The 26,008-nt window shown below is 47.7% G+C and overlaps 1 protein-coding gene across 1 annotated transcript in view; it reads left to right on the top strand.

The window, feature by feature from the left end:
• The first annotated feature begins 2,239 nt into the window (after positions 1 to 2,239).
• Positions 2,240 to 26,008, top strand: part of SPTLC2 (serine palmitoyltransferase long chain base subunit 2) — a 75,521-nt gene continuing 51,752 nt past the window's right edge. Inside the window, exon 1 of the mRNA XM_082242496.1 lies at positions 2,240 to 2,438. Coding sequence (XP_082098622.1) covers positions 2,253 to 2,438 — 186 coding nt within the window. The 5' untranslated portion in view covers positions 2,240 to 2,252. The remainder of the gene's footprint in view (positions 2,439 to 26,008) is intronic.

Genomic DNA, 26,008 nt, shown 5'->3' with positions numbered 1-26,008 from the left:
GCCAATCAAAGGTTGGATTGTGTTTCTGAAGCCAAGGGTACCCCAAAACAACAGAGTACTGTGGGGATGATATAACCTGAACTCAGGTTGACTAATTGTGAACAGCCCCTATCGCCATGTCAACCTGAACAGTCTCGTGGGTAACCTGTGACGGTTGCAGGGATCTGCCATCAATCGCCTTGATGACTAGTGGAGAAACACAGGACTGCAAGGGTATGGAATTCGCAGCAGCAAACATACTGTCAATAAAGTAACCGCCAGCACCGGAGTCTACCCCCCCTCCACGGAACAAAAAATGATCTACGGCCCTGCACTACAGTTCATCCCGGGTTTGTCAGCAGAAGTGCATGTATTTAGAAGTTCTGTTCTGTTCCCTTTTCTGTAACCACCGAACCTGCTGCCCAGAAGAGGACAAGGTGACTGCAGAGGACTGGGTGAGAGCAGGGCAGAGGACTAGGTGATCACAGAGGACTGGTTGAGAGCAGGGCAGAGGACTGGGTGACAGCAGAGGACTTGTGGAGAGCAGGGAAGAAGACTGGGTGGCTGCAGAGGACTGGGTGAGAGCAGGGCAGAGAACTGGGTGACTACAGAGGACTGGTTGACAGCAGGGTAGAAAAGACTGGGTGACTGCAGAGGCAGAGGGCTGCGTGACTGCAGAGGACTGGGTGAGAGCAGGGCAGAGGACTGGGTGACCACAGAGGACTGGTTGAGAGCAGGGCAGAGGACTGGGTGACAGCAGGGCAGAAGACTGGGTGACTGCAGAGGCAGAGGGCTGGGTGACTGCAGAGGACTGGGAGAGAGCAGGGCAGAGGACTGGGTGACCACAGAGGACTGGTTGAGAGCAGGGCAGAGAACTAGGTGACAGCAGGGCAGAAGACTGGGTGACAGCAGGGCAGGGGACTGAGTGACAGCAGAGGACTGGGTGACAGCAGGGCAGAGGACTGAGTGACAGCTGAGGACTCGGTGAGCGCAGGGCAGAGGACTGAGTGACCACAGAGGACTGGTTGAGAGCAGGGCAGAGAACTAGGTGACAGCAGGGCAGAGGACTATGTGACAGCAGGGCAGAGGACTAGGTGACAGCAGGGCAGGGGACTAAGTGACAGCAGGGCAGGGGACTAAGTGACAGCAGAGGACTGGGTGACAGCAGGGCAGGGGACTGAGTGACAGCAGAGGACTCGGTGAGAGCAGGGCAGAGGACTGGATGACAGCAGGGCAGAGGACTGAGTGACAGCAGGGCAGAGGACTGGGTGACAGCAGGGCAGAGGACTGTGAGAAATTGGGTTAAAAACTGCTCTGCCCAATTCCTCACAGTCAGGACAGCGCTACATGAGAAACCAGATGCTACCCTGATCTTTGTCAGCTAACAGCACTTTTTTACATCTATTTAAAAGTCTAAAGATAAAAGTAAAAAGCTGACAAAGATCAGGGTAGCATCTGGTTTCTCATGTAGCGCTGTCCTGACTGGTAGGAATTGGGCAGAGCAGTTTTCAACCCAATTTCTCAGTTTAGTGGCTGCATAAAAAAAATGAATTTCTAAGAATTCCGCACCGCCCTCAGCTGACAGGTGGGATCCCAACTTGGCTGGACGGCGGCTCCAGAGGTGACATTCACCAGGGATGAGGAGGTGACATCCACCAGGGATGAGGAGGTGACAGGCCATGGCAGCTGCCTGGTTTGCCTAGTGGTAGCACCAGCCCTGGGTGTCACCCGGGTGCGCTCTGCACCCCCCCTAGTGACCCCACTGCTCTCAGATTATAAGGGGTCACATGACACCCAGCATTCTGGTATAAGGTTGTCATCATGTCCGCCCTTATGATCATATTCCTATTAATAACATCGGAAACCACACCCATCAGTACCATCCGGGATTATCTGAGGTCAGATGTCTGGCATTTTGCCATCTACCCAATCAATCTCTACACCTCCCTTCCCGAAACACCGACCATCGTGATGTCGCTATTCCCGGAACATGTGACTCCCGCCCGCCGAGGGTAGCCCTGGTCACGTGACCCGGACCTCTCAAGCGATGTTGACATTACAGCTCATTTCCCGCCCGGCTCCGCCCACCGCTCAAGGTTACTAGAGTTCGAACACGTGCACCTTGATGTGTTAGTGACGTCACCTCGGTCGCTCCCTGCTACGCGCCTCCCCTTCAAAGCCACGATTGGACGCCCTGTGTGGTTTCGGGCTCAGCCCCGCCCTTCTGACGATCCGACCTGCGATTGGTAGAGGCGGCAGGGCTGAGTTCCGGTATGGGGGCGGCTGGGCGTGGCGGTACTGACAGGAGCGGAGACGGGACGAAGATGCCGCGGTGTAACACGGCGGAGGGCCCCGGGGGCCACAACAACTACAAGGCGGTCATGAACGGCGTCTGCAAAAGTGACCACGGCGGTCTGAAGAACGGATACGTGAGGAACGGGGCCCCGCCCGAGGAGAAGGTGAGACCGGGACCCCGGTGCTGTACACTCTTCCCCCTCCCCCATATACACACATATATGCTTTTCCCACCTGACCCCTCCCTTAATATATGTATATCCCCCCCCCCCATGTAGAAAGGTATACTCCTCCCCTGTATGTATATAGATACTCCTCTCCTCCCCCTGTATGTATATAGATCTCCCCGTACTTGGGGTATACTCCTTGTCCGCCCCTCCCCCTGTACTCGAGTATACTTCTCCTCTCCCCCCCCCCCCCCATACTTGGGGTATACTCCTCCCCCTCCTCCCCCCGTACTTGGGGTATACTCCTCCCCCCCCTCCTCCCCCCCGTACTTGGGGTATACTCCTCCCCCCCCTCCTCCCCCTGTACTTGGGGTATACTCCTCCTCCCCCCCCTCCTCCCCCTGTACTTGGGGTATACTCCTCCTCCCCCCCCTCCTCCCCCTGTACTTGGGGTATACTCCTCCTCCCTCCCCCCCACCTGTACTTGGGGTATACTCCTCTTCCCTCCCCCCCCACCTGTACTTGGGGTATACTCCTCTTCCCTCCCCCCCCCCCACCTGTACTTGGGGTATACTCCTCTTCCCTCCCCCCCCACCTGTACTTGGGGTATACTCCTCCTCCTCCTCCCCCTTCCCCCCCGTACTTGGGGTATACTCCTCCTCCTCCTCCTCCTCCCCCCCCGTACTTGGGGTATACTCCTCCTCCTCCTCCCCCCCCGTACTTGGGGTATACTCCTCCTCCTCCTCCCCCCCCCCCCCGTACTTGGGGTATACTCCTCCTCCTCCTCCTCCTCCCCCCCCCCGTACTTGGGGTATACTCCTCCTCCTCCTCCTCCTCCTCCCCCCCCGTACTTGGGGTATACTCCTCCTCCTCCTCCCCCCCCCCCCCGTACTTGGGGTATACTCCTCCTCCTCCTCCTCCTCCTCCCCCCCCGTACTTGGGGTATACTCCTCCTCCTCCTCCCCCCCCCCCCCGTACTTGGGGTATACTCCTCCTCCTCCTCCTCCTCCTCCCCCCCCGTACTTGGGGTATACTCCTCCTCCTCCTCCCCCCCCCCCCGTACTTGGGGTATACTCCTCCTCCCCCCCCCCCACCTGTACTTGAGTATACTTCTCCTCTTCCTCCCCCCCCCCCCCCCCCCCTGTACTTGGGTATACTCCTCCTCCTCCCCACAGTGGGAGAGGAGTATACCTATATACAGTGTGTCACAAAAGTACACCCCTCACATTTTTGTAAATATTTTATTATACATTTTCATGTGACAACACTGAAGAAATGACACTTTGCTACAATGTAAAGTAGTGAGTGTACAGCTTGTATAACAGTGTAAATTTGCTGTCCCCTCAAAATAACTCAACACAGCCATTAATGTCTAAACCGCTGGCAACAAAAGTGAGTACACCCCTAAGTGAAAATGTCCAAATTGGGCCCAATTAGTAATTTTCCCTCCCCGGTGTCATGTGACTCTTTAGTGTTACAAGGTCTCAGGTGTGAATGGGGAGCAGGTGTGGTAAATTTGGTGTTATCGCTCTCACTCTCTCATTCTGGTCACTGGAAGTTCAACATGGCACCTCATGGCAAAGAACTCTGAAGATCTGAAAAAATAATTGTTGCTCTACATAAAGATGGCCTAGGCTAGTGATGGTGAACGTTGGCACCTCAGTTTGGGAACTACATTTCCCATAATGCTCCACTACACTGCAGAGTGCATGAGCATCATAGGAAATGTAGTTCCAAAACATCTGGGTTGCCAAGGTTCACCATCACTGGCCCTAGGCTATAGGAAGATCTCCCAAGACCCTGAAACGGAGCTGCAGCACGGTGGCCAAGACCATACAGCGGTTTAACAGGACCGGTTCAACTCAGAACAGGCCTCGCCATGGTCGAGCAAAGGAGTTGAGTGCACAAGCTCATCGTCATCTCCAGAGGTTGTCTTTGGGAGATAGACGTATGAGTGCTGCCAGCATTGCTGCAAAGGTTGAAGGGGTGGGGGGTCAGCCTGTCAGTGCTCAGACCATACGCCGCACACTGCATCAAATTGGTCTGCATGGCTGACATCCCAGAAGGAAGCCTCTTCTAAAGATGATGCACAAGAAAGCCCACAAACAGTCTGCTGAAGACCAGCAGACTTAAGGACATGGATTACTGGAACCATCTCCTGTGCTCTGATGAGACCAAGATAAACTTATGTGGTTCAGATGGTGTCAAGCGTGTGTGGCAGCAACCAGGTGAGCAGTACAAAGACAAGTGTGTCTTGCCTACAGTCAAGCATGGTGGTGGGAGTGTCATGGTCTGGGGCTGCATGAGTGCTGCCGGCACTGGGGAGCTACAGTTCATTGAGGGAACCATGAATGCCAACATGTACTGTGACATACTGAAGCAGAGCATGATCTCCCCCCTTCAGAGACTGGGCCGCAGGGCAGTATTCCAACATAACGACCCCAAACACATCTACAAGATGACCACTGCCTTGCTAAAGAAGCTGAGGGTAAAGGTGATGGACTGGCCAAGCATGTCTCCAGACCTAAACCCTATTGAGCATCTGTGGAGCTTCCTCAAATGGAAGGTGGAGCAGTGCAAGGTCTCTAACATCCACCAGCTCCGTGATGTCATCATGGAGGAGTGGAAGAGGACTCCAGTGACAACCTGTGAAGCTCTGGTGAACTCCATGCCCAGGAGGGTTAAGGCAGTGCTGGAAAATAATGGTGGGCACACAAAATATTGACACTTTGGGCCCAATTTGGACATTTTCACTTAGGGGTGTACTCACTTTTGTTGCCAGTGGTTTAGACATTAATGGCTGTGTGTGGAGTTATTTTGAGGGGACAGCAAATTTACACTGTTATACAAGCTGTACACTCACTACTTTACATTGTAGCAAAGTGTCATTTCTTCAGTGTTGTCACTTGAAAAGATATAACAAATATTTACAAAAATGGGAGGGGTGTACTCACTTTTGTGAGATACTGTATATAGGTATACTCCCCCTGTACTTATATATGTATACTCATACTCCACTGTACATTGCGTACACTCTCTCTCAACAATTGTTGGCCCCCTCTCTCCAAAACAAGACACAGGAATCGTACCCCCTCCTCCCCTTACCAATTCAGGACACGGGAATTGTGCCCCCCCCCCCCCCCCTTCACCAATACAAGACCAATTCAAAAATAAGTAATTAGAGTATAAGAGCTGATTACACGTCATCCTGGGGAGTCCATGTTACCGGCCACTGCTCATGGTGTCACCTCTGCCTGTCTGTACTCACCGTTCTCTAAGTCAGGAGAAGGCTCTGTCATGGTGCACCATAGCAAAAACCATTAAAGAGTAAAGCCTCGTACACACGTACTGATCGTCGGCCGAACGATCGGCCGTCTTTTGTCCAGGGCTGTCATGTCTGTTGAAAACTGCAAAAGACTGCACACGAATTTTGTCGGCCAACAACAGCCGACTGCAGAAGTGATGTCATGTGATGGTTAACTTTCCCTGTGTTTTTTCTTTTCTGAGCATGCCCAGTCTTGCAAATCTGCTGTCTGTCGGCCGAATTCTGTACTGACTGAGGAACAATCGGCCGTTCTGGTGTTGGCCAACAAAAATTTTAATACTTGTACAACAGATTCTGTTCGGCCGAAAATGCGCTGTCGGAAGCATCATACTAACAAGCCGACAATCAGCCGATCGGTCGTCGGCCGAATATTTACGGCCGACAATCGGTACGTGTGTACGGGGCTTTGCTCCACTTTTGTTGAGAGAAAACAAAACCCCCTCTGGGTGATCTCTGTACATTACAAGGATTTCAACAAACTTTGTTGCAGATTCTTTCCCTTTTTGTTATTCTGAAGTAATCCCTGTGCGTTTGTCTGTGTCCATGTTCAGAGTGAGTGTAATGGGAGTGGTTTCATAATTATCCACCGGCTGCTGCATCTGAAGGGCTCCAAAGTTGCTGGGCCTGCATCCCCTTAGACATGATTTCATATTGGAAGTATCTCACCAAAAATGACATTTGTGTTGCAGGGGATGCCAGAAATCTGACTTGTAGCTTAGTGCAGACTTCTGGGAAAATTGGTGAGCCAATCACACAAGCAGGGAATGTTTCTGGGGGGGCGTTCTGTACACAGATAGTATACAGGACACCTCCAGGTTGCGATATCCCATTTTTCAGAAAATTACAGGGCTGCACACTTAAAAGGAAAGGGAATTTTTAATAACTTTCAATTAAAATATGACTTGTCACAATTTTAGGAGATGTAACATTTTGGGGAAAAGTTTTACTTTCTGCTATAAAACATCGAATAAAAAAAAAAAAAAGTTTAAAAAATCGAAATTTTTAAAAAATTTTGGCCAAAATTTAGTCTGCTACATACATTTATTCTAGAGTCTTTTGATTAAAAAAAAAAAAAAAAAATCCCAGTAGGTGTATATTGTTTGTGTGAAACTCATAGCGTCTACAAACTATGGTGTGTGTATATCTATATGTATAAGTAGAGGGATGTGTGTATGAATCTGTATAAAAATCTCTCCCCCCCCCCCCCCTTTAACTTTATTTTAATAAAATGCTTTTGGAGTAAAAGCCTAAATATAGATTTTTCTATTTAATATACAATAATTTAGTTTATTCAGCATGAAATGGAGCTTAGTTTTGTCGCATGAGGCTGTATATTCTGCAAAATTTAAATTTTTGGTAAACTCATTCACACAATTTCGCACGAACTACCAGCAAGAATGAGTCCTTACATAAGATTTTACCCCCTTCCTGGCCAGGGCCTATTTTACGATTCGGCACTGCGTTACTTTAACGGACAATTGCGTGGTCGTGCGACGCTGTACCTAACAAATTTGACGTCCTTTTTTTTTTCCCCCACAACCAGAGCTTTCTTTTGGTTGTATTTGATCACCTGTGCGATTTTTTTTTTTTTTTATTTTTTCTTCCTCTTCCCCCCCCCCCCCGGTACTGCGGCGGACAGATCAGACCCTTGACTGACATTTTTGACACTTTTGGGGTTACCAGGCACATTTCTACGGTAATCAGTGCTATACATATGCACTGTTACTGTAAAATTACACTGGCAGTGAAGGGGTTAACTTTTTTTTGAGAGGAAGGGGTGGTGTGTGTCCCTAGGGGCGTGATTCTAACTGTGATTGGCTGTGGCTTGAGGTTTCGGAACAGTGATCAACGGTCCTACATAGTAGAACCGTATGATCACTGTTTCTACACAGGGGAGAACGACAGGCGGCTTGTTTACATCAGCCGCCTGCCTTTCTCCCTCTGCACCGACGATCGCCGAGTGACCGGCAGGGGGGGGGGGGGGTCCGGGGGCGCTCGCTCCCTAGACCCTCACAGGCTAGCAACTTAGTACTACGTTGCTTTGCCTGTGAGGGGCTGACCGCCGCAGTAAATAGTTGTGCGGCGGTCGGCAAGCGCTTAAGAGCACCTGTCGTATCAGATCCATCATGGCAGCGCCTATTTGCGGCCATCCACTCACCTGCTGCCGCCACGTCCCTCACCTTATTGTGTCACTGCCACATCACCAGCTGTCCCATTAAAGTGAATGGGACTGTCAGAGTCAACAGCGTGTCTGAGGAGGAGCCCCTGCAGAACAGAGATGACAGTAGTTCTTTAAAAATTATGATTTAAGTCAAGACTTTTTACTAGTGATTTAAATTGACTTGATTTAAATCAAATCCACCCTGTTACTACAAATCCCATCATGCCTCTGGCTGTCAGTCTTGCACTGCCTTATAGGACTTGCAGTTCTACAACAGCTGGAGAGCCAAGGTTGCCTACCCCTGGTCTATCCTGTCTATCCATCACAGTGATCAGTGACTTATAATGGGACTACGATAGTGTGGTGGACAGTCTAACACTAACTGACTGCCATCGACATCACTGGTGACACTTATACAATGATAATACTATACATTGTCACTGTATAAATGACACTGGCTGGGAAGGGGTTAACATCTAGGGCAATCAAGGGGTTCGATGTGTGCCTAAAAGACACGCTAAGAAAATCGGAAGTAAAATTTCATCCGAGCGATCTGCCGATTTTTCGGATCATTAGTATGCTGCTTTTGACAGCCGATTACGAATATTCGTACGACAAATGCTGAATGTGCAGGCTGTAACATTTCTTTATGGTACGTGAACACAACTTGCGTTAATTAGTACAGCTTACGTCCGAAAATAATCGTAAGAGCAAGACTACATACGCTTGGAAACAAAAGAATACATACAAAACAACTCAACACATGACGTCACTTCTGAAGTTGAATTCTGTCTTACGAGAATTTTCGTATCCTCTTCACTTTCCATAGGAGGCTAGGATGCAACCAAAAAAACGGACGAAAATTTGTCCGATAATCTGATCGTGTGTACGAGGCTTTACTCTGTGTAATGTGTGTACAGTGGGCTGCTTTTTATTAAAGAGGAAGTAAACCCTCCTCAGGAAGTTGTACCTATAGGTAAGCCTATATTAAGGCTTACCTATAGGTACTGTAAATATCTCCTAAACATGTACCGTTTAGGAGATATTTACCTTTAATGCAGCCAGTGACGTCACTGGCGCATGCGCTCTGAAGGAACGGCAGATCGTGCCGTTCCTTCAGAGCCCCGTGCCGTGACCGTCGGCTCCCGCGCGCGTGCGCGGGAGTGACGTCACCGCGGCTCCGGCCAATCAGATGGCCGGATGCCGCGATCCCGGAAGACGGGCGACTATACATGTCGCCCGTCATACAGGTAATACAGGGGCTCGTTCTAAGGTAAGTATTTCATAATGAGCTAGTATGCGATGGGTTTCTCTTTCAGGATTTAAAGAAGAGAAAAAAAAAATTCTCGGTGTACAACCTCTTTAAAGATCTTTCAGTTTCTCATAACTGCTTTGCAGATCTTTCCCTCCTCTCTACAGAGCTCTATGTTGTTTACCAACACAGAGCTCTAGGCTGTGATTGCACACAGCCAATCAGCAGGTTGCAGCCGTGAATCATTTGCAGTTCATTGCTGGCGAGTGTTTGCCAAGTAGATATAAGCCAAATGTTATTGCTACCTGACACTCTGGGGGTTATTTACTAAAATTGGAGTAGCGATCGACCGATTATTGGAGGGCCGATAGCAACTTTTCCCGATATATCGGTATTGGCCCCGGAGCTGGCCGATATTACCAATATTTTCCTGACCTCATTCTGCCTTCTTAGGCTGCCTCCCTCGCCTTGGACAGCCTCGTCTGGAGTCGGGACTAGTCTCACGGGAAGTCCCACGGGAGTGTATCACAGCCATACACCCAGCCGCAGGCCCTGTACCAGCGAGCCAGCCAGCCGCAGGCCCTGTACCAGCGAGCCAGCCAGCCGCAGGCCCTGTACCAGCGAGCCAGCCAGCCGCAGGCCCTGTACCAGCGAGCCAGCCAGCCGCAGGCCCTGTACCAGCGAGCCAGCCACCCACACACCACAGGGTGCCAGCCATTAAGCATTAAACAAAATTTAACATGTTCAGTACCAGGTTTGTGTCAAAAATTGTCTTTATTTTTCAAAACTTTTAAATGTACTAAATATCGTCCGATACCAATACGTTGTGACCAAAATATTGGCATCGGTATCTGCCCTGAAAAAAACATATCGGTCTATCCCTAAGCTGGAGAGTGCAAATTCTGGTGCAGCTCTGCATAGAAACCTATCAACTTCCAGGTTTTTATTGCCAAAGCTTTACTGAACAAGCTGATTGGATAATTTGCACATCTGTACCAGATTCTGAGTGCTCCAGTTTTAGTGTCAGGGGCCCCCCCTGTACTTCTGGGCCACATAGCGGTTGCATGGCCTTCTATGGCTGTAGTTGGATGTAATGGTGTGAAGGACACCAGCGAGATCTGTACAGCAGTCAAGGTTAAATGATAACGTGATAATACTGTATACATTGCAATAGATATACACCGTGTACACACACACACACACACACTGTAATATCGCTGGCTTTGTGTGACTCTTTAGCTGCAGTGACGCTAAAACTTCCAGCTTTACAGTTTGTCTGGTCATGCTGGGGCTTGTAGTTCTGTTGCAGACACCCGGTTGCATATCAGTTCTGTTAAGATTGTCAAAGACAAGCTGGAACTTGTAGTTTACCACGTACTATCGATCTGTCATACAGCATTTGTTGGGCATGCTGATATTTGTAGTACCCAGTATTTGTGGGGCTGCAGCTTTCTCTTGTGAGGTGCTTTATATCATGTGGAAGTCGAGCTACCAGCTAGGTTTCATCCTTCCCCCTGCGATTTGTAACCTTTGTAGGTCAGAATTGTAAAACAACAAGAGAAGGGCACTCCAACCTTGTGCATTACCACTAAAAAAGTTTATTAAAATCCAAATGGGTAGAATAAATTATACTCGCAAGTGAAAGATGTATACATGCATGTAGGAAATGGGAACCAATCGCCTCCAGGACACTTGTATACTGCATGTGTGGCGCGTTGGCGTCAACAATGACCTGCCTGACGGGTTTCGAGGGAGAACCCTCTTCCTCGGAGCCAAAAACGCCACTGACCCACCATCGATTCCCAGAATGTTATATAGCCGTTCTACACCGCCCACATCACTCCACCCTGCCCCACAAGGCGCAAAGGCCAGAGAATTGGAGTTTTTATATATGGGGTGTATGTGTATATGTGTGTGTGTGTGTGTGTGTAGATTATATATATATATATATATATATATATATATATATATATATATATATATATATATATATATATATATATATATATCATTTAATATTAGGGATCGTCCGATATTGGTTTTACGTTACCGATATTTTGGCCATTGCATATCGGTGTGGGACAATATTTTGTAAATTTTTAAAGTTTTGAAAGACAATTTTTTTTATACAAATCTGGTACTGAACATGTGGGGTAGGTCTTTTAGCTGTAATGTGCGGTCTTCCCTCCCATCCCTGCCTGCCAGGAATCCCGTGTGAACCTAGTTTAGTGTCATTAAAATCCTAGAATCCACTTTATTAGTGTTTTATATAATGTCAGGTGTGTGTTTTTGTAATAGAATAGAGGGAAATACCTTCATTACATCGCTGCTCCGGGCTCTCCTCGCTAATCTCCCGCTCTGCTGTTTTCTCCTCTCAGAGGAGGATCTCAGCCCCTCCCCTCTGCAGTGTACACAGATACGCCGGGTATTAGATTAGAATAGTGTGAAATACCTTCGTTACATCTCCCGCTCTTCTCTCCTCCCCCCCCCTCACTGAAAGCTGGGGGTCACAGAAGGGCCGAGCAGCGATGTAATGAAGATATTTCACACTATTGGATTACAAAAAACAGACACTGCATATTATATAAAACATTAATAAAGTGGATACTAGGATTTTACATACACTAATATTACATACAGTAATATCGGTAACCTCCAGGGCCGATACCAATATATCGGGGAAAGTGCGTATCGGCCATGCCGATAATCGGCCGATCCCTATTTAATATATATAATACATTTTTTGTTTTCTTATTACGTAGGGGATTTATCCCCTATGGGATGATTATGTGACATTTTCTCTTTATCGAGATATGGAGGGTCTTCTTTGGACTCCATTTGAATGTTTTGCAACGCAGATCGCATTGCAAAACATTACTTCCTGGCTGAGCTATCCAGGGACACCTAGAAGCTGTCCCGGAAGTGACAACACTTTTCAGGTCACAGCAAGAAGGGGAGGAGAGTGGATACGAACCTGGCAGCGAAATGATTAAAGTGGTACTTTACCCATAACAACTTGACAAAAAAATTATGTTCTTTAGCTAGGAACATACATTCCACATTGATAATTCTGCTACCAAAATTGTTCCTCTTTCTTCTTGCTGGAGACTGCCATTTTGCTGAAGCCTTGAGCAGCAGTAAATCTTTAGGCTGTCACCAGCTTGGCCTCTACATTTTCGGCACAGTGCCTAAAAATAGCCTGAGCATGTGCAGAGCAGGGTGAGACGATGTATTACTGGATTATAAACTGTATAGATGCTTATTTATAATGTTTTACATAGCTATACCTGAAAAAGGAGCCAGCTCCACTCGTCCCCGTTTCTTTATTATGGTATGGTTTGTTACGGCTGGATCTGGATTGTGTGCAGATTCATTAAAGCAGCACCATGTTCATGATGTCTAATGTACCTATATCAGCCAATTGGCTCCAGCCCCCCCCCCCCCCTCTTTTTCTAATTGTAGGATGTATGGAAACCTATATAGGCCAATCAGAAATCTGCTCCAAGCCCCCACCTAGTCTCAGGTGTGTGTTGATGAGGCCCTCCTATGCTGAGTTGGATCCTCTGGAGACCTTAATGACAGTTGATTGCCTTAGATTATTTTTGGCTTGCGGATGTTTGTTTGGAACCATTCATTTCGTCATGGATTTATTATGTTCTGAAAGATCAATTTTTATTAAAATGATTGATTAATGGTATTGGTAAATCTCTGACCAGCATTAGTATCTAGCTGAAATGTCCTCCTTAGGATGCCTCCCATGGCTGAGGGCTAGGGCGGTGTTTCTTAGCTCCTGACTTTGCTCCATGACATGTGGTTGTGTACAATGCTGTGGTTTCTGCTGGAGTCAGCCCCTCCCATCACACAAATTCCTGATCGGCATCTGTCATTGATTAGGTGATGTCTAACCCTGGCAGTAAATCTTGACTGGTCTGTTTTTGTGACCGTTTTCTGTTTCTTCTTCTGCATTGGTAAAGGATGCCTTTCACTCATTGTCTGTCTGTCTGTCCTGGCTGTATTCAAGCTTGCACTCCTGGCACCCTCCAGTCCTCTTCATGAAGGCTTCTGAGGATTCCAAACAGGATTTCTCACAGGGAGTCCTCTTTCTTGGCAGCCTCTGGTCTAATTCCTGGAGGTATCTGAGGATTCCAGACAGGAAGTCCCACGTGGAGTCATCTTTCCTGGCACCCTCTGGTCTTCTTCCTGGAGCTACGCGAGGATACCAAACAGAACGTCACATACAGAGTCATCTCTCCTGGCACCCTCTGGTCTTCTTCCTGGAGCTATGCGAGGATACCAAACAGAACGTCACATACAGAGTCATCTCTCCTGGCACCCTCTGGTCTAGTTCCAGTGGGATCTTGGGATACTATATAAGAATTCCCATATCGGGCATCTTTGATGCACTCTCTGGTCTAGTTACTGGAGGTATTTTAGGATTCTAGGCAGGAAGTCACATACGGAGTTATTGCTTTTGGTACTCTCTGCTCCTTATCCTGGTGGGTAGCTCAGAATTCTTGACATGAAGTCCTCTCTTCTGGCACGGTACAGTCCACTTACTGGTGGTAAGTGAGGATTCCAGGTAGGAAGTCCCACATGGAGTCCTCTCTCTCCAGCCATCTGCAGTCTTCTTCTTCCAGGAGCTTTGTGAAGATATCAGACAAAGTCGCATACATAGTCCTCTCTCCTGGCACCCTCTGGTCTAGTTCCAGTGGTATCTAGGGATAATTTATAGGAATTCACACGGGATTATCTTCAATGCATTCTGGTCTAGATCCTGGAGATATTTGAGGATATCAGACAGGAAGCCGCACACGGGGTTATTGCTTTTGTTACCCTCTGCTCCTTATCCTGGGGGGTGGCTCAGAATTCTAAACTGGAAATCACACATGATGTCCTATCTTCTGGCACTCTACAGTCCACTTACTGGCGGTATGTGAGGATTCCAGACAAGATATCGCACTTGGGGTTATCTCTCTTGGCACCCTCTGGTCTAGTTCTGCAGGTATCGGGGGATTCCATTTTAAGTAATTTACATACAGGGTCGTCTTTGCACTATCTGGTCTATCTCTTGGCCGTATCTGAGGATACCAGACAGGAAGTCGTACACAGGGTTATTTCTCCTGGTACCCTCTGGTCCTTATCGTGGGGGGTAGCTCAGAATTCTAGACAGAAATTGTGCATGAAATCAGCTCTCCTGGCATTCTACAGTCCAGTTACTGGTGGTATCTGAGGATTCCAGACAGGAAGTCCCACACGGAGTCATAGCTCTTGGCACCCTTCAGTCATTCTCATGGAGATTTGTGAGGATACCACACAGGAATTCACACACATCTCCCTTCCAACCTCCTGTCCACTTGAAGGTATCCGAGGATACCAGACATGAAATGGTACACACGGTCATCTCTGCTGACACCCTCTGGTCCTCATCCTGGTGGGTAGTTTTGAATTTTAGACAGGAAATCTAAGTCGTCAGTCCTGGCACCCTACAGATACTGGTGGTATCTGAGGATTCCAAACAAGGTTACACATTGGCTATTCCTGTGCAGTCCTCGTGGAGAGAAGATGTTTCCTCTCCATTGAAGGACTGCGATTGTTGTTCCTTCCTTCGTGTTGAAGTCTATTTTGTTATGGCCTTTTTTGAATAATAGCCACTTTAAGTTCCAACCATCTTGTTGGAGATCCCCCTCCTCTGCAAGGATCTCTAAAGCCCCATACACATGTACCGATTGTCGGCCGTAAATATTCGGCCGACGACCGTTCGGCCGATTGTAGGCTTGTTAGTATGATGTTGCCGACAGCGCATTTTCGGCCGAACAGAATCGGGTGTGCAGGCATTAAAATTTTTGTTGGCCGTCACCAGAACGGCCGATTGTTCGCCAGTCAGTACAGATTTTGGCCGACAGACAGCAGATTAGCAAGACTGGGCATGCTCAGAAAAAAAAAGATAAGGAAAGTTAACCATCACATGACATCACTTCTGCAGTCGGCTGTTGTGCAGTCTTTTGCAGTTTTCAGCAGACACGACAGCCCTGGACAAAAGACGGCCGATCGTTCGGCCGACGATCAGTACGTGTGTACGGGGCTTTAGTGGGAAATTGGTCACCGTGTCTTTTTGGGATATCGGTGTCTCATCCTGCGGTCCTACAGGTGGATCTGGAGCGGTCCAGTCAATGATAACCACAATCCCCTTTGGGAAATAACGGCTTGTCTGAATAGTGTTCATTTGACTTTTTGGAGGAAGGAGTTCCCTTGGAGTTTTTCTCCCCATGTGAGTTGGGAAACAATCCCTGAGGAAGAGTAGAACTACAAGTTCAAAGTATATTTTGAAACGCGTTGGATTTTCCCTCTACCTAGGGGTCATACCATGACGTGTATTGGTATCCTCTTCAATGTTAGGAGCCAATTGCTCCGCAACTTTAACATGTTGTTTTTTGTAAAATTGTTCAATAAAAATTTATTTATTTTTATATATATATATATATATATATATATATATATATATATATATATATATATATATATATTTTTTTTTTGTTTATTGCCCACAAAATCCCACCTAGAGGAGAAATCTTTTATTCTTATTACACATTGAGTAATCTCATTGCACCCTGTGGACCTCTTCCTGGATCTATCTTGGTATAGAGACCTGCAGTAACATACAAGGTAATCTCATTGGCATCCAGTCTACTCCCTTGATGTATATTTGAGGAGGATACCAGACAAGAAATCTCACTTTTGGTCCCCTCCTTTGGCACCCTCCCATCCTCTTCCCGGAAGTATCTGAAGGTTCTAGTCAGGAAGATGTATATGGGGGTCATCTCTTCTGGCACCCTCCCATCCTCTTCACGGAAGTATCTGAAGGTTCTAGTCAGGAAGATGTATATGGGGTCATCTCTCCTGGCACCCCTCCCGTTCCTCTGAGGGTACCAGGCAGGATGTCGTGTAGGCAGTCCTCTCTTCTGGCAGGTTACACTTTGTGTCCGTCCCGGATTTTGCATCTCCAGCACTGAGCACTCGTCAGTAATGAAGTCTGAAATGTTTCACCTTGGTGTTGGATTGTCTGGGTTTCTCTCCGTGACTCACACCTCACTGTCATGTTAGTATCTACTCGGGCTCTGAGCCAACGAGAAGGCAGGAACTCTTAGTCCTCCAGGGAGAGCTTTAGTTCCAGCATTTACCATAGGAGGGGTCATATTATATTTTCTCCAGGGCTAGAGAGCGGGCTTGTTAGTGAGCGTTCTTGCCAAAATAGATGCTTCAAGGGTGGGTCTGCTGCATATAACTATACACCAAAAGTTCTATCTCCCTGCTGTAGTTCCTTACTTTTCCTGCCCACTGAGTGTTCTCACTTCTGCTGCTGCACATTCCATAGTATAGAGCTAATGAGAAATCTAGCAATGATGGTGGGGGACCCTTGTAGAGATGCAGCAGGTGTGTGCAGACCTGGAGACTTGGCGCGGGGTTCTCCCACCTGTAGAATGCATTCAGAGATCGGTCCATTCGCTTGGGATGGTGCGTGTAAACACCAACTTGGGCTGCATTACAATCTCTGATTGTCTTGCGACATGTTTTCCATTTGTCCCTATGGAATATACATGATGTAAACCACACCAAATTATTTTTTCCTTTATTACGACTCGCCACACTAAATATAATCTACAGGCCTGTGCATTACCGGCTCAACTTTAACCGCAGAGAACCATTTGGAACTGAAATTCTGTGCTAACAAGGCGGTGGAAGTCCCTTCCATTCCTAGGTCACCTCCATCCTGATCTGTATATAGGAGCAATCACATGACTAGGAGCCACGGGAAGGAAATGGGATTCCTCTGTGCAGCCGGCCAATCTGCAAGGAACAGTCCCATGATTTTGTGTCACGAGTATGTTCCTGCAGACATGCATGAGACGGATATTCATGTGATACTAAAACATTGTATACACCAACACCCCGGAGCTAAATTCTGAGGTGAGGCTCGTAAGAGGACCTGTCTGCCCAGCCAGTTGATGTGTACTCCACGCATCCAGTGAGGCAGTACTCTGCATAGCAGGAAATTCTGCAGTGAATCCCACCCTATATCCCTCTGTAAGCTTTAAATTGTCTCTCTGGGCAAAACCCTAAACTTAGTTTTAATTTACCATAATTGATGAACAATCAAAGTAAGCTCCTTTTTAATCCTCCATCTGAAATCACACTTACCTTGTGTTCTGCTCTTTACATGGTCATGGACCTATTTCCACATCCGTATTTAGATGAAACCGCTACAAAATGGCTTCTTCCCCTGGTGGTGTTGGGACCTAGAATCATTCTCCTTGCATGAGCAAAGTTTATTTTCCATGGAGGAGGTGCAGCGTCACTTCGGGTGATCAACATCATGGTTGCTGTTCACTTAGCTGCAGGAAGAGCGCACACTGCAGTGTATTTGATCATATCTGTCCTCATCCACTGTACATACTGCATGCCTGCGGTCCGCCATACACACTGCATGCTGCAAATAGAGGGTCCCCCCTAGTCCGCCATACACACTTCATGCTGCACACAGAGGGTCCCCCTTAGTCCACCATACACACAGAGGGTCCCCCCTAGTCTGCTATACACACTGCATGCTGCAAATAGAGGGTCCCCCCTAGTCCGCCATACACACTGCATGCTGCAAATAGAGGGTCCCCCCTAGTCCGCCATACACACTGCATGCTGCAAATAGAGGGTCCCCCCTAGTCCGCCATACACACTTCATGCTGCACACAGAGGGTCCCCCTTAGTCCACCATACACACAGAGGGTCCCCTTAGTCTGCTATACACACTGCACACAGAGGGTCCGGACCCCTAGTCCGCCATATACACTGCGTGCTGCACACAAAGGGTCCCCTTTGTCCGCCATACACACTGCATGCTTCACACAGAGGGTCCCCCCTAGTCCGCCATACACACTGCATGCTGCACACAGAGGGTCCCCCCTAGTCTGCCATACACACAGAGGGTCCCCTTAGTCCGCGCCATACACACTGCATGCTGCACACAGAGGGTCCCCCCTAGTCCGCCATACACACTGCATGATGCACACAGAGGGTCCCCCCTAGTCCGCCATACACACTGCATGATGCACACATAGGGTCCCCCCTAGTCCGCCATACACACTGCATGCTACACACAGAGGGTCCCCCCTAGTCCGCCATACACACTGCATGCTGCACACAGAGGGTCTTCACCCCTAGTCAGCCATACACGCTGTGTCCACTGTACCCACTGCACGCTGCACAGTCGTCCCCCGTCCCCCACTCAGCTTTGTACAATCTGCACTGTAGATCGCTATGCTGATCCTTTCCTTCCTGGGCAGCTTCTTGTTTATATTCCTCCTCTATACAATAACTGTTGTGTTGTGCAAAGTGCTGCTCTCTGTCTGGAGACTGAATACAATAAGCATTGATGGTAAGAACTGTGGGATGTGTGTCTTTGTTGCATGCTGGCACTACCATTAAGCGCCTATAAATATTTAGTGATTTAGCTCCTTCCTGGTAAAATTGGCTAATTGCAGTAAATGTAAAGGACCTAAGCATTTTCCTTGCACAGAGTTTGACTTTTGCAAGCAGTTTATGGTTGCTGAGACGGCAATAATGCTTTCCAAATGATTGATTCATTCTGGCAACAAATAACTTCATCAGCTCCACCTTTCTTAACCACTTCTGGGTCGGAAGATTTTCCACCTAATGACCAGGCCATTTTTTTGCGATTCTTGCAATTCGGCACTGCGTTTCTTTAGACAATTGTGCTGTTGTGCGACGCTGTACCCAAATAAAATTGATGTCCTTTTTTTTTTCTGATAAAATAAAGCTTTCTTTTGGTGGTATTTGATCACCTCTGCAATTTTTTTTTTTTTTTTTTTTTTGCGCACTTTAAACAAAAAGCAGCAACAATTCTGAAAAATATATATATTTTTCACTTTCTGCTATATAACATTCCCAATAAAAAAATTTAAAATCAAATTTTTTATTTTTTTTTTTTTTTTTAATTTTAGGCCAATTTGTAATTCTGCTACATATTTTTGGTAAAATAAAATCCCAAAAAGCGTATTTTGATTGGTTTGCACTAAAGTTATTGCATCTACAAACTAGGCGAAAGATTTTTTTTTTTTTTTTTTAATTTTACTAGTAATGGCGGTGATCAGCGATTTTTTTTTTTTTTTTTTTTTTCCCTTCCGGATTGTGGCGGACAGATCGGACTACTAACTGACATTTTTTGACACTGACAAAATATGCACTGTTACTGTACTAATGACACTGGCAGGGAAGGGGTTACCACCAGGGGTGATCAAAGGGTTAAATGTGTCCGTAGGGGATGCTTTCTAACTGTGTGGGGGATGTACTTATGAAATGAACACAGGGACCTTTGTTCCTAAATAGGAGGGACACAGGAGCCCTGTGTTCATTGCTGACTGAATAGCGTTCTGCCGTGTTTACAACAGCAGACAGCCGTTCTGTCTCCACGGGGAGCGATTGCGGATGCTCGGCGCAATCGCGGCCCCGCAGATCAGCTTACCCACGGACCTATGGGCGCGCACTTCCACGATCGCTCCCGCGAAGTGGCGTATGGGTACGTCATTTCGCGGGAACCCGCCACCTTATATCTGCAGCAGCTGGTCGGCAAGTGGTTAAAGCGAGAGCTCAGGGCACAAACCCTTTTATTTTCCTCAATAGCTACAAATGTATATAGGTACTCCTGTGTGCATCAAATGCCTCTGCAAAACCAGATATTACCTGTGGGAGGGATCAAGCAGGCACCACGTACTACAGGAGGGGGCGGAGACCAGACCAGTCACCCTGCACAAGGAGAGAGAGCAGCAGTGAGAGGTCTTTATTACAGAGGGAAAGTCTCAGTGGATTACTGCACCGATCTGGAAGAAATACTTGGATCTTGGTGTGCTTTGTGTAAGAATACACCTGACTCTTGTGATTTAAACAATATTTGCTCATCCTGGAGCTTGTTTTCTAACTGGATGACATTTAGTTTGCTCTATAGATCATAAACAACTGGCATGTGTTTTTATATATATATATATTCCTGTGACAGCTCAGAGTGCCGATACCACAGCTCTGGAGAGGATCGCGTGGAAGTAAGTCTGCCATAATGTGCCAATATGCCGTTCATGCTGATACATTATGGCATAAAGCACCCAGGGCCTTTTTTTTTTTTTTTTTTTTATCAATGGTTTAATCCCTTTCACGGCCAGGACTGTCAGTTGGGTTACTTATTGCGTTTTTATGCCCCAACATTAACTTGTGTGTTTTTTTTTGTTTTTTTTTTTTACTGAAAGTTTGCATTTCCTAGAAATATATATAGTTTCAAAAAATATATAATGTTTTGTGGGTTTGTATAATCCTTCAGGCCTAAAACGATTTATTTTTTAACTCGCAAAAACAGCTCTGGCAGCGAAAGGGTTAAAGAGCAGCAGATTTAACAAGATTGTAAATGACTTGAAAATAACATTTACTTTGTTAAAGCTTTTAAAAGATTTATGTGGATGATAATTAGAATTTAATGTTTGAGAGGCGGAAGTGGTTGTAAAGGCGGAAGTTTTTTTTTTTTTACATTCAAGCACACCTTTGTGTGCTGCTCCAGTCCCCCACAGCCCCCCTTATACTCACCTGAGCCCCCTCAGGTGGGTTATTAGTTGCCTGCAGTGAGAACACCTTGTGATAAATGATTCTGCAGCATTTGTCCCCAGTGCCTGCACATGATCTGGCCGTGCACGTGAAGCTCTGATTGGCTGTAGGTTGCTGGGTATGGCGCCTTGGATCTTGCTGCTCGGTGACTAGTCAGCGCTGGTATTCAACAAAGTTTGATTGCTTGTCTCTGCTGGTCGGTGTACTAGTGAGAGGAGCATCCTTGGATCAATAAATCTAATATGATCAAATATTTTCTAAATCCATTCATTAGGTGTATTCTTCCTTGAATCTCGGTTCTTTGTGTATTTCTTTCAGATATGTGCAGCAATCCAGTGTGAGACTTTCCTTCTGTGGAGGAGCTTCCTGCAATAAAGACCACTCACTGCTGCGCTCTCTCCTTGTGCAGGGTGACTGGTCTGGTCTCCGCCCCCTCCTGTGGTTTATACAGGCAGCCTGTAGTGGGTGGAGCCTGCTGGGTCCCTCCCGACACTCACTGCTGCGCTCTCTCCTTGTGCAGGGCGAATGGTCTGGTCTCCGCCCCCTCCTGTAGTTTTTTGCAGGCAGCCTGTAGTGGGTAAAGCCCGCTGGTTCCTTCCCACCACTCACTGCTGCTCTCTCCGCTTGTGCAGGGTGACTGGTCTGGTCTCTGCCCCCTCCTGTATTGAGTAAAGCTCACTGGGTCCTTCCCACCACTCACTGCTGCTCTCTTCCTTGTGCAGGCTGACTGGTCTGGTCTCTGCCCCCCTCCTGTAGTTTTTTGCAGGCAGCCTGTAGTGGGTAAAGCCCGCTGGTTCCTTCCCACCACTCACTGCTGCTCTCTCCCCTTGTGCAGGGTGACTGGTCTGGTCTCCACTCTATCCTGTAGTTTTATGCCGGTGGCCTGTAGTAGGTGGAGTCTGCTGGGTCCCTCCCACTGCTGCTCTCTCTTTGTGCAGGGTGAATGGTCTGGTCTCTGCCCCCTCCTGTAGTTTTTTTTGCAGGCAGCCTGTAGTGGGGGGAGACTGCTGGGTCCCTCCCGACACTCACTGCTGCGCTCTCTCCTAGTGCAGGGTGAATGGTCTGGTCTCCGCCCCCTCCTGTAGTGGGTAAAGCCCGCTGGTTCCTTCCCACCACTCACTGCTGCTCTCTCCTTGTGCAGGGTGACTTGTCTGGTCTCCGCCCCCTCCTGTAGTTTTATGCAGGCAGCCTGTAGTGGGTGGAGTCTGCTGGGTCCCTCCCACTGCTGCTCTCTCCTTGTGCAGGGTGACTGGTCTGGTCTCCGCCCCCTCCTGTAGTTATATGCAGGCAGCCTGTAGTGGGGGGGAGGGGGGACTGCTAAACCCCACCCACAGCACTGCACAGGTTATGTACAGCACAGTGATGATGTCACTGCTACTTTTTGCAAGGTAAATCCTGTGTGCACCAAATTTCCCTTGCAAACCCAAAGTAGATTCATATTCTTTGTGGCTACTGAGGAATATTAAGTTTTTTTGTGCGTTTTAATGTTGTCCAATCACTCCTGTGACATTAGTTGGAAGGGAAACTTGCCAAATCAACAGCGCATTCCACCAACTCCCTTTTAGTCTGGGAACGGCTTGCAGGGACCCTGAAGGGAGGTAGTTCTGTTTATGCACCTCTCCTCCTGGGTCAGGCGGAAGTCTCGGCACTCGTGGCCAGCTACTGGTTAAGACCTGCTGGGCCTGGCACACAGGAGATGCGGGTGTGAAATCCTCACCATTGTGCATTTCCTGCGCCTTGCCTGGTATGGTACAGAGACATTCCACAGCCTGTGGGAGGTTTGTGCGAGCCGAGGAAGAGATGGGGCCTCTGTTACTCGGCATACTTCAAGTTTCACCCGTGTCTGAAGCCTCTGATGGAAGCAGTTTAGTATCAGGGTAGGCTGCATATAAGTTCAGATATTGGCTGTTTGAGTTGGTGGACAGAGCCGACAAGTGGACCCCTGCAGAGCATTGCACTCGTGATTAGTGGACCTCAGGTGCAATGTCGGGCTCCCCAGACTTGTCCTCCAGCTTTGTGCCCGTACCTCTGTACTAGGGATCGACCGATTATCTGCACCACCAATATATCGGGGGGCCGATATGCACTTTCCCCGGTATATCGGAATCAGCCCCTGAGGTTACCGATATTGCCGATATTTCGGGAAGGTGCTGTACCGGAGTGATGGCTGCAGCTAGAGGCATCACCCCGGTACCGGCGTCCATAGCCGACGCGACGGTCGGCTGTCTTGTAATGACATCCGATGCGGCTGAGAAACCTCCATGTAGGAGGTCTCCATGTAAAAAAACGGAAGTGATGTCATAAAATCACTTCCGGGTACTCGGCGCCAAATACAAAAAACTGGCTGCATTCAAAACAGCCAAACTTGGAGTTTTAAATGCTTTTCAGTGCCGAGGAAGGGTTTGGGGTCTTTTTAGACCCCCAGATCCCTCCAGAAGGAGTACCGGGGAAAATAAAAAAAAAAATATATATTTATTTCCCATGTCCGAAAATATTGGCCGATACCAATATCTGATGACCAAAATATCGGTATTGGCATTGCAGGCATGCATGAGAAGACTGCAGAATTTCTCCCTGTCCGTGCGGAATGGGCAACAGAGTACCTTGGAACGATCGAGTAACCCTGCCAGGGCAAGTAGAACAGTCTTTGCATTGGTGGCTGCAGGAAGACCACTTGCAAAAGGGAGATCCTGGATGCAGGAAAATCTGGTCCGGATAACAACGGACACGAGTGCATGGGGTTGGGGAGCACACATGGAACGTCTGGCTACACAGGGAATCAGAGATCAGAGGCTGCCTGTTCTTCCAATGTAAGGCAACTAAAAACAGTATGGCTCTTCTCTCCTTAGGACCCAACATAAAAGGAAAACATGTTTCAGTTCTATCAGACAAAGTGGCAGCGGTATCCTACATAAACAAGCAAGGGGGTGCACGGGCTCCCTCCCGCATGGGGGTGGCAAAACTGATCCTTACATGGGCGTAAGAAAACACCCTCTCGCCAGCAGCCATTCATCTCAAAGGGGAGCTGAATTCTCTGGCGGATTTCTTGAGCAGGGAAAAGATTTGTCACACAGAATGGGGCTTGAATCAGGAAGTGTTTGCGTCAATCTCGGAGATGTGGGGTCGTCCTTTTTAACCACTTGCCGACTACTCACAGTATATTTACTGCGGCAATCAGCCCCTCACAGGCAAAGCGACGCAGGTCTACGTCGCTAGCCTGTGAGGCTCTGGGGAGCGAGCGTGCTCCGACGAATGCGCGCTCCTGCTCGGTCACGGACCCCCCCCCCCCCCGGCGTGTGAACGGCGGGCCCGATGTCCGCCGGGCAATCGCGATCGTCCGTGACAGCAGGAGAAAGGCAGACGGCTAATGTAAACAAGCCGCCTGTCATTCTCCCCTGTGTAGGAATGGTAATCATACGGTTCTACTATGTAGGACCGTTGATCGCTGTTCCTACACCTCAAGCCACAGCCAATCACAGTTGGGAACACGCCCCTAGGGACACACACAACCCCTCCCTCTCAAAAGTTAACCCCTTCCCTGCCAGTGTCATTTTACAGTAACAGTGCATACGTATAGCACTGATTACTGCAGTAATGTCACTGGTAACCCCAAAAGTGTCAAAAATGTCAGTCAAGGGTCCGATCTGTCCGCCCCAATGTTGCAGTCCCGCAAAAAAAATCGCAGATCGCCGCCATTACGCGTTAAAAAAAATGACAAATCTTTCCCTTTGTTAGTAAACGCAATAACTTTTGCGCAAACCAATCAAAATACGCTTTTTTTTTTTTTTTTGGCCTAAAATGTTAAAACATTTTGATTTTTACATTTATTTTTTTTGGGAATTTCATCTAAAAAAAAAATGTGAAAAATATTGTTATTTATGCAAAATTGACGCTCTTTTTTTTTGTTTATAGCACAGGTGATCAAATTCCACCAAAAGAAAGCTCTGTGGGGAAAATAAGGACGCCAAATTCGTTTAGGTACAGCGTCGCACGACTGCGCAATTGTCCGTTAAAGTCACGTAGTGCCGAATCGCAAAATAGGCCCTGGTCAGGAAGGGGGTAAAATCTTCTGGGGCTTAAGTGGTTAAAGACCTGTTCGCTTCATCCAAAAATGCGAAAGTAGAAAACTTTCTTGATACACAGGGACCCTTGGAGTTTGGGTCTTAATGCTTTTGCATTTCCATGGTCAGAGGATCCCTTGTACGCTTTCCCTCCGTTCAGGCTCCTACCAAAGGGGATTCTGAAAGTCAAATCCTCAAGAGTGAAAGTAATTCTGATAGCTCTGGCTTGGCCAAAAAGGTCATAGTTTGCTGCTCTACAGAAACTGTCGCTAGCAACAACCTGGAGGCTGCCAGAGAGGATTGATTTACTAGTCGCTCTCGCTTCCCTGCCGCTCCCATTTCCACCGCCTTCCCTGCTGCTCCCCTTTCCCTTGCCTCTCCTCCCCGGCATGTGATTTACATCTGAAGACTGGACCGAATTAGAATGGAATTATTTTACAGATACCCCCTGTGTGAAGTAGAATCAGATAGGGGTGGAGGGTGGTGCAAAGCAGTAACTATACTCGGCCGCATCAGACAATTCCCAGCATGCTGCTGATCTAGAACATTGTGGGGGAGATTTAATAAAAATGGATGCGCACAGAATCTGGTGCAGCTGTGCATAGTAACCAATCAGCTTGTGTAGTTAGGACCCTTTCAGATGGAGTAGATCTGTCCAAGCAGAATCTGCCTGCTCAACGGGGGTCTTTGCTGAGCAGGCAACCGACTGGTCTGTTTCTGCTCCGCTGTGCAGAGAGGACACACACAGCCCGCTCCTCAAGTCAAAGTCAAGTCAAATCTACTTTATTGTCAATTCTTCCACATGTACAATACATACATACAGAGAATCAAAATTGCGTTACTCTTAGACCCCCGGTGCATAATATAGATAACACTAACCATATAACCTCTCTATGGGCTGTCGGATGGAAACGGACTGCATGGCCATTTGCACCCGATTGTCATCCCATCCGCTGGATAGATGACGAACACATCGCCATATGTCTACTTTTAATGGATTTTTTTTTTTTTTTTTAGGATGCCCAGCGGGTGTCAGTGGACACATGTACCCACTGACATCCGCCACCCATGGAGATCAATAGGTGGTCCGATCGAGTCCGCTTGAAAAAC

Source organism: Pelophylax lessonae (assembly GCF_965119305.1).
Source record: "Pelophylax lessonae genome assembly, chromosome: 13".
Taxonomy (NCBI): domain Eukaryota; kingdom Metazoa; phylum Chordata; class Amphibia; order Anura; family Ranidae; genus Pelophylax; species Pelophylax lessonae.
The sequence above is the reverse complement of the archived record's forward strand: the minus strand, read 5'-3'. Positions and strand labels throughout refer to the sequence as shown.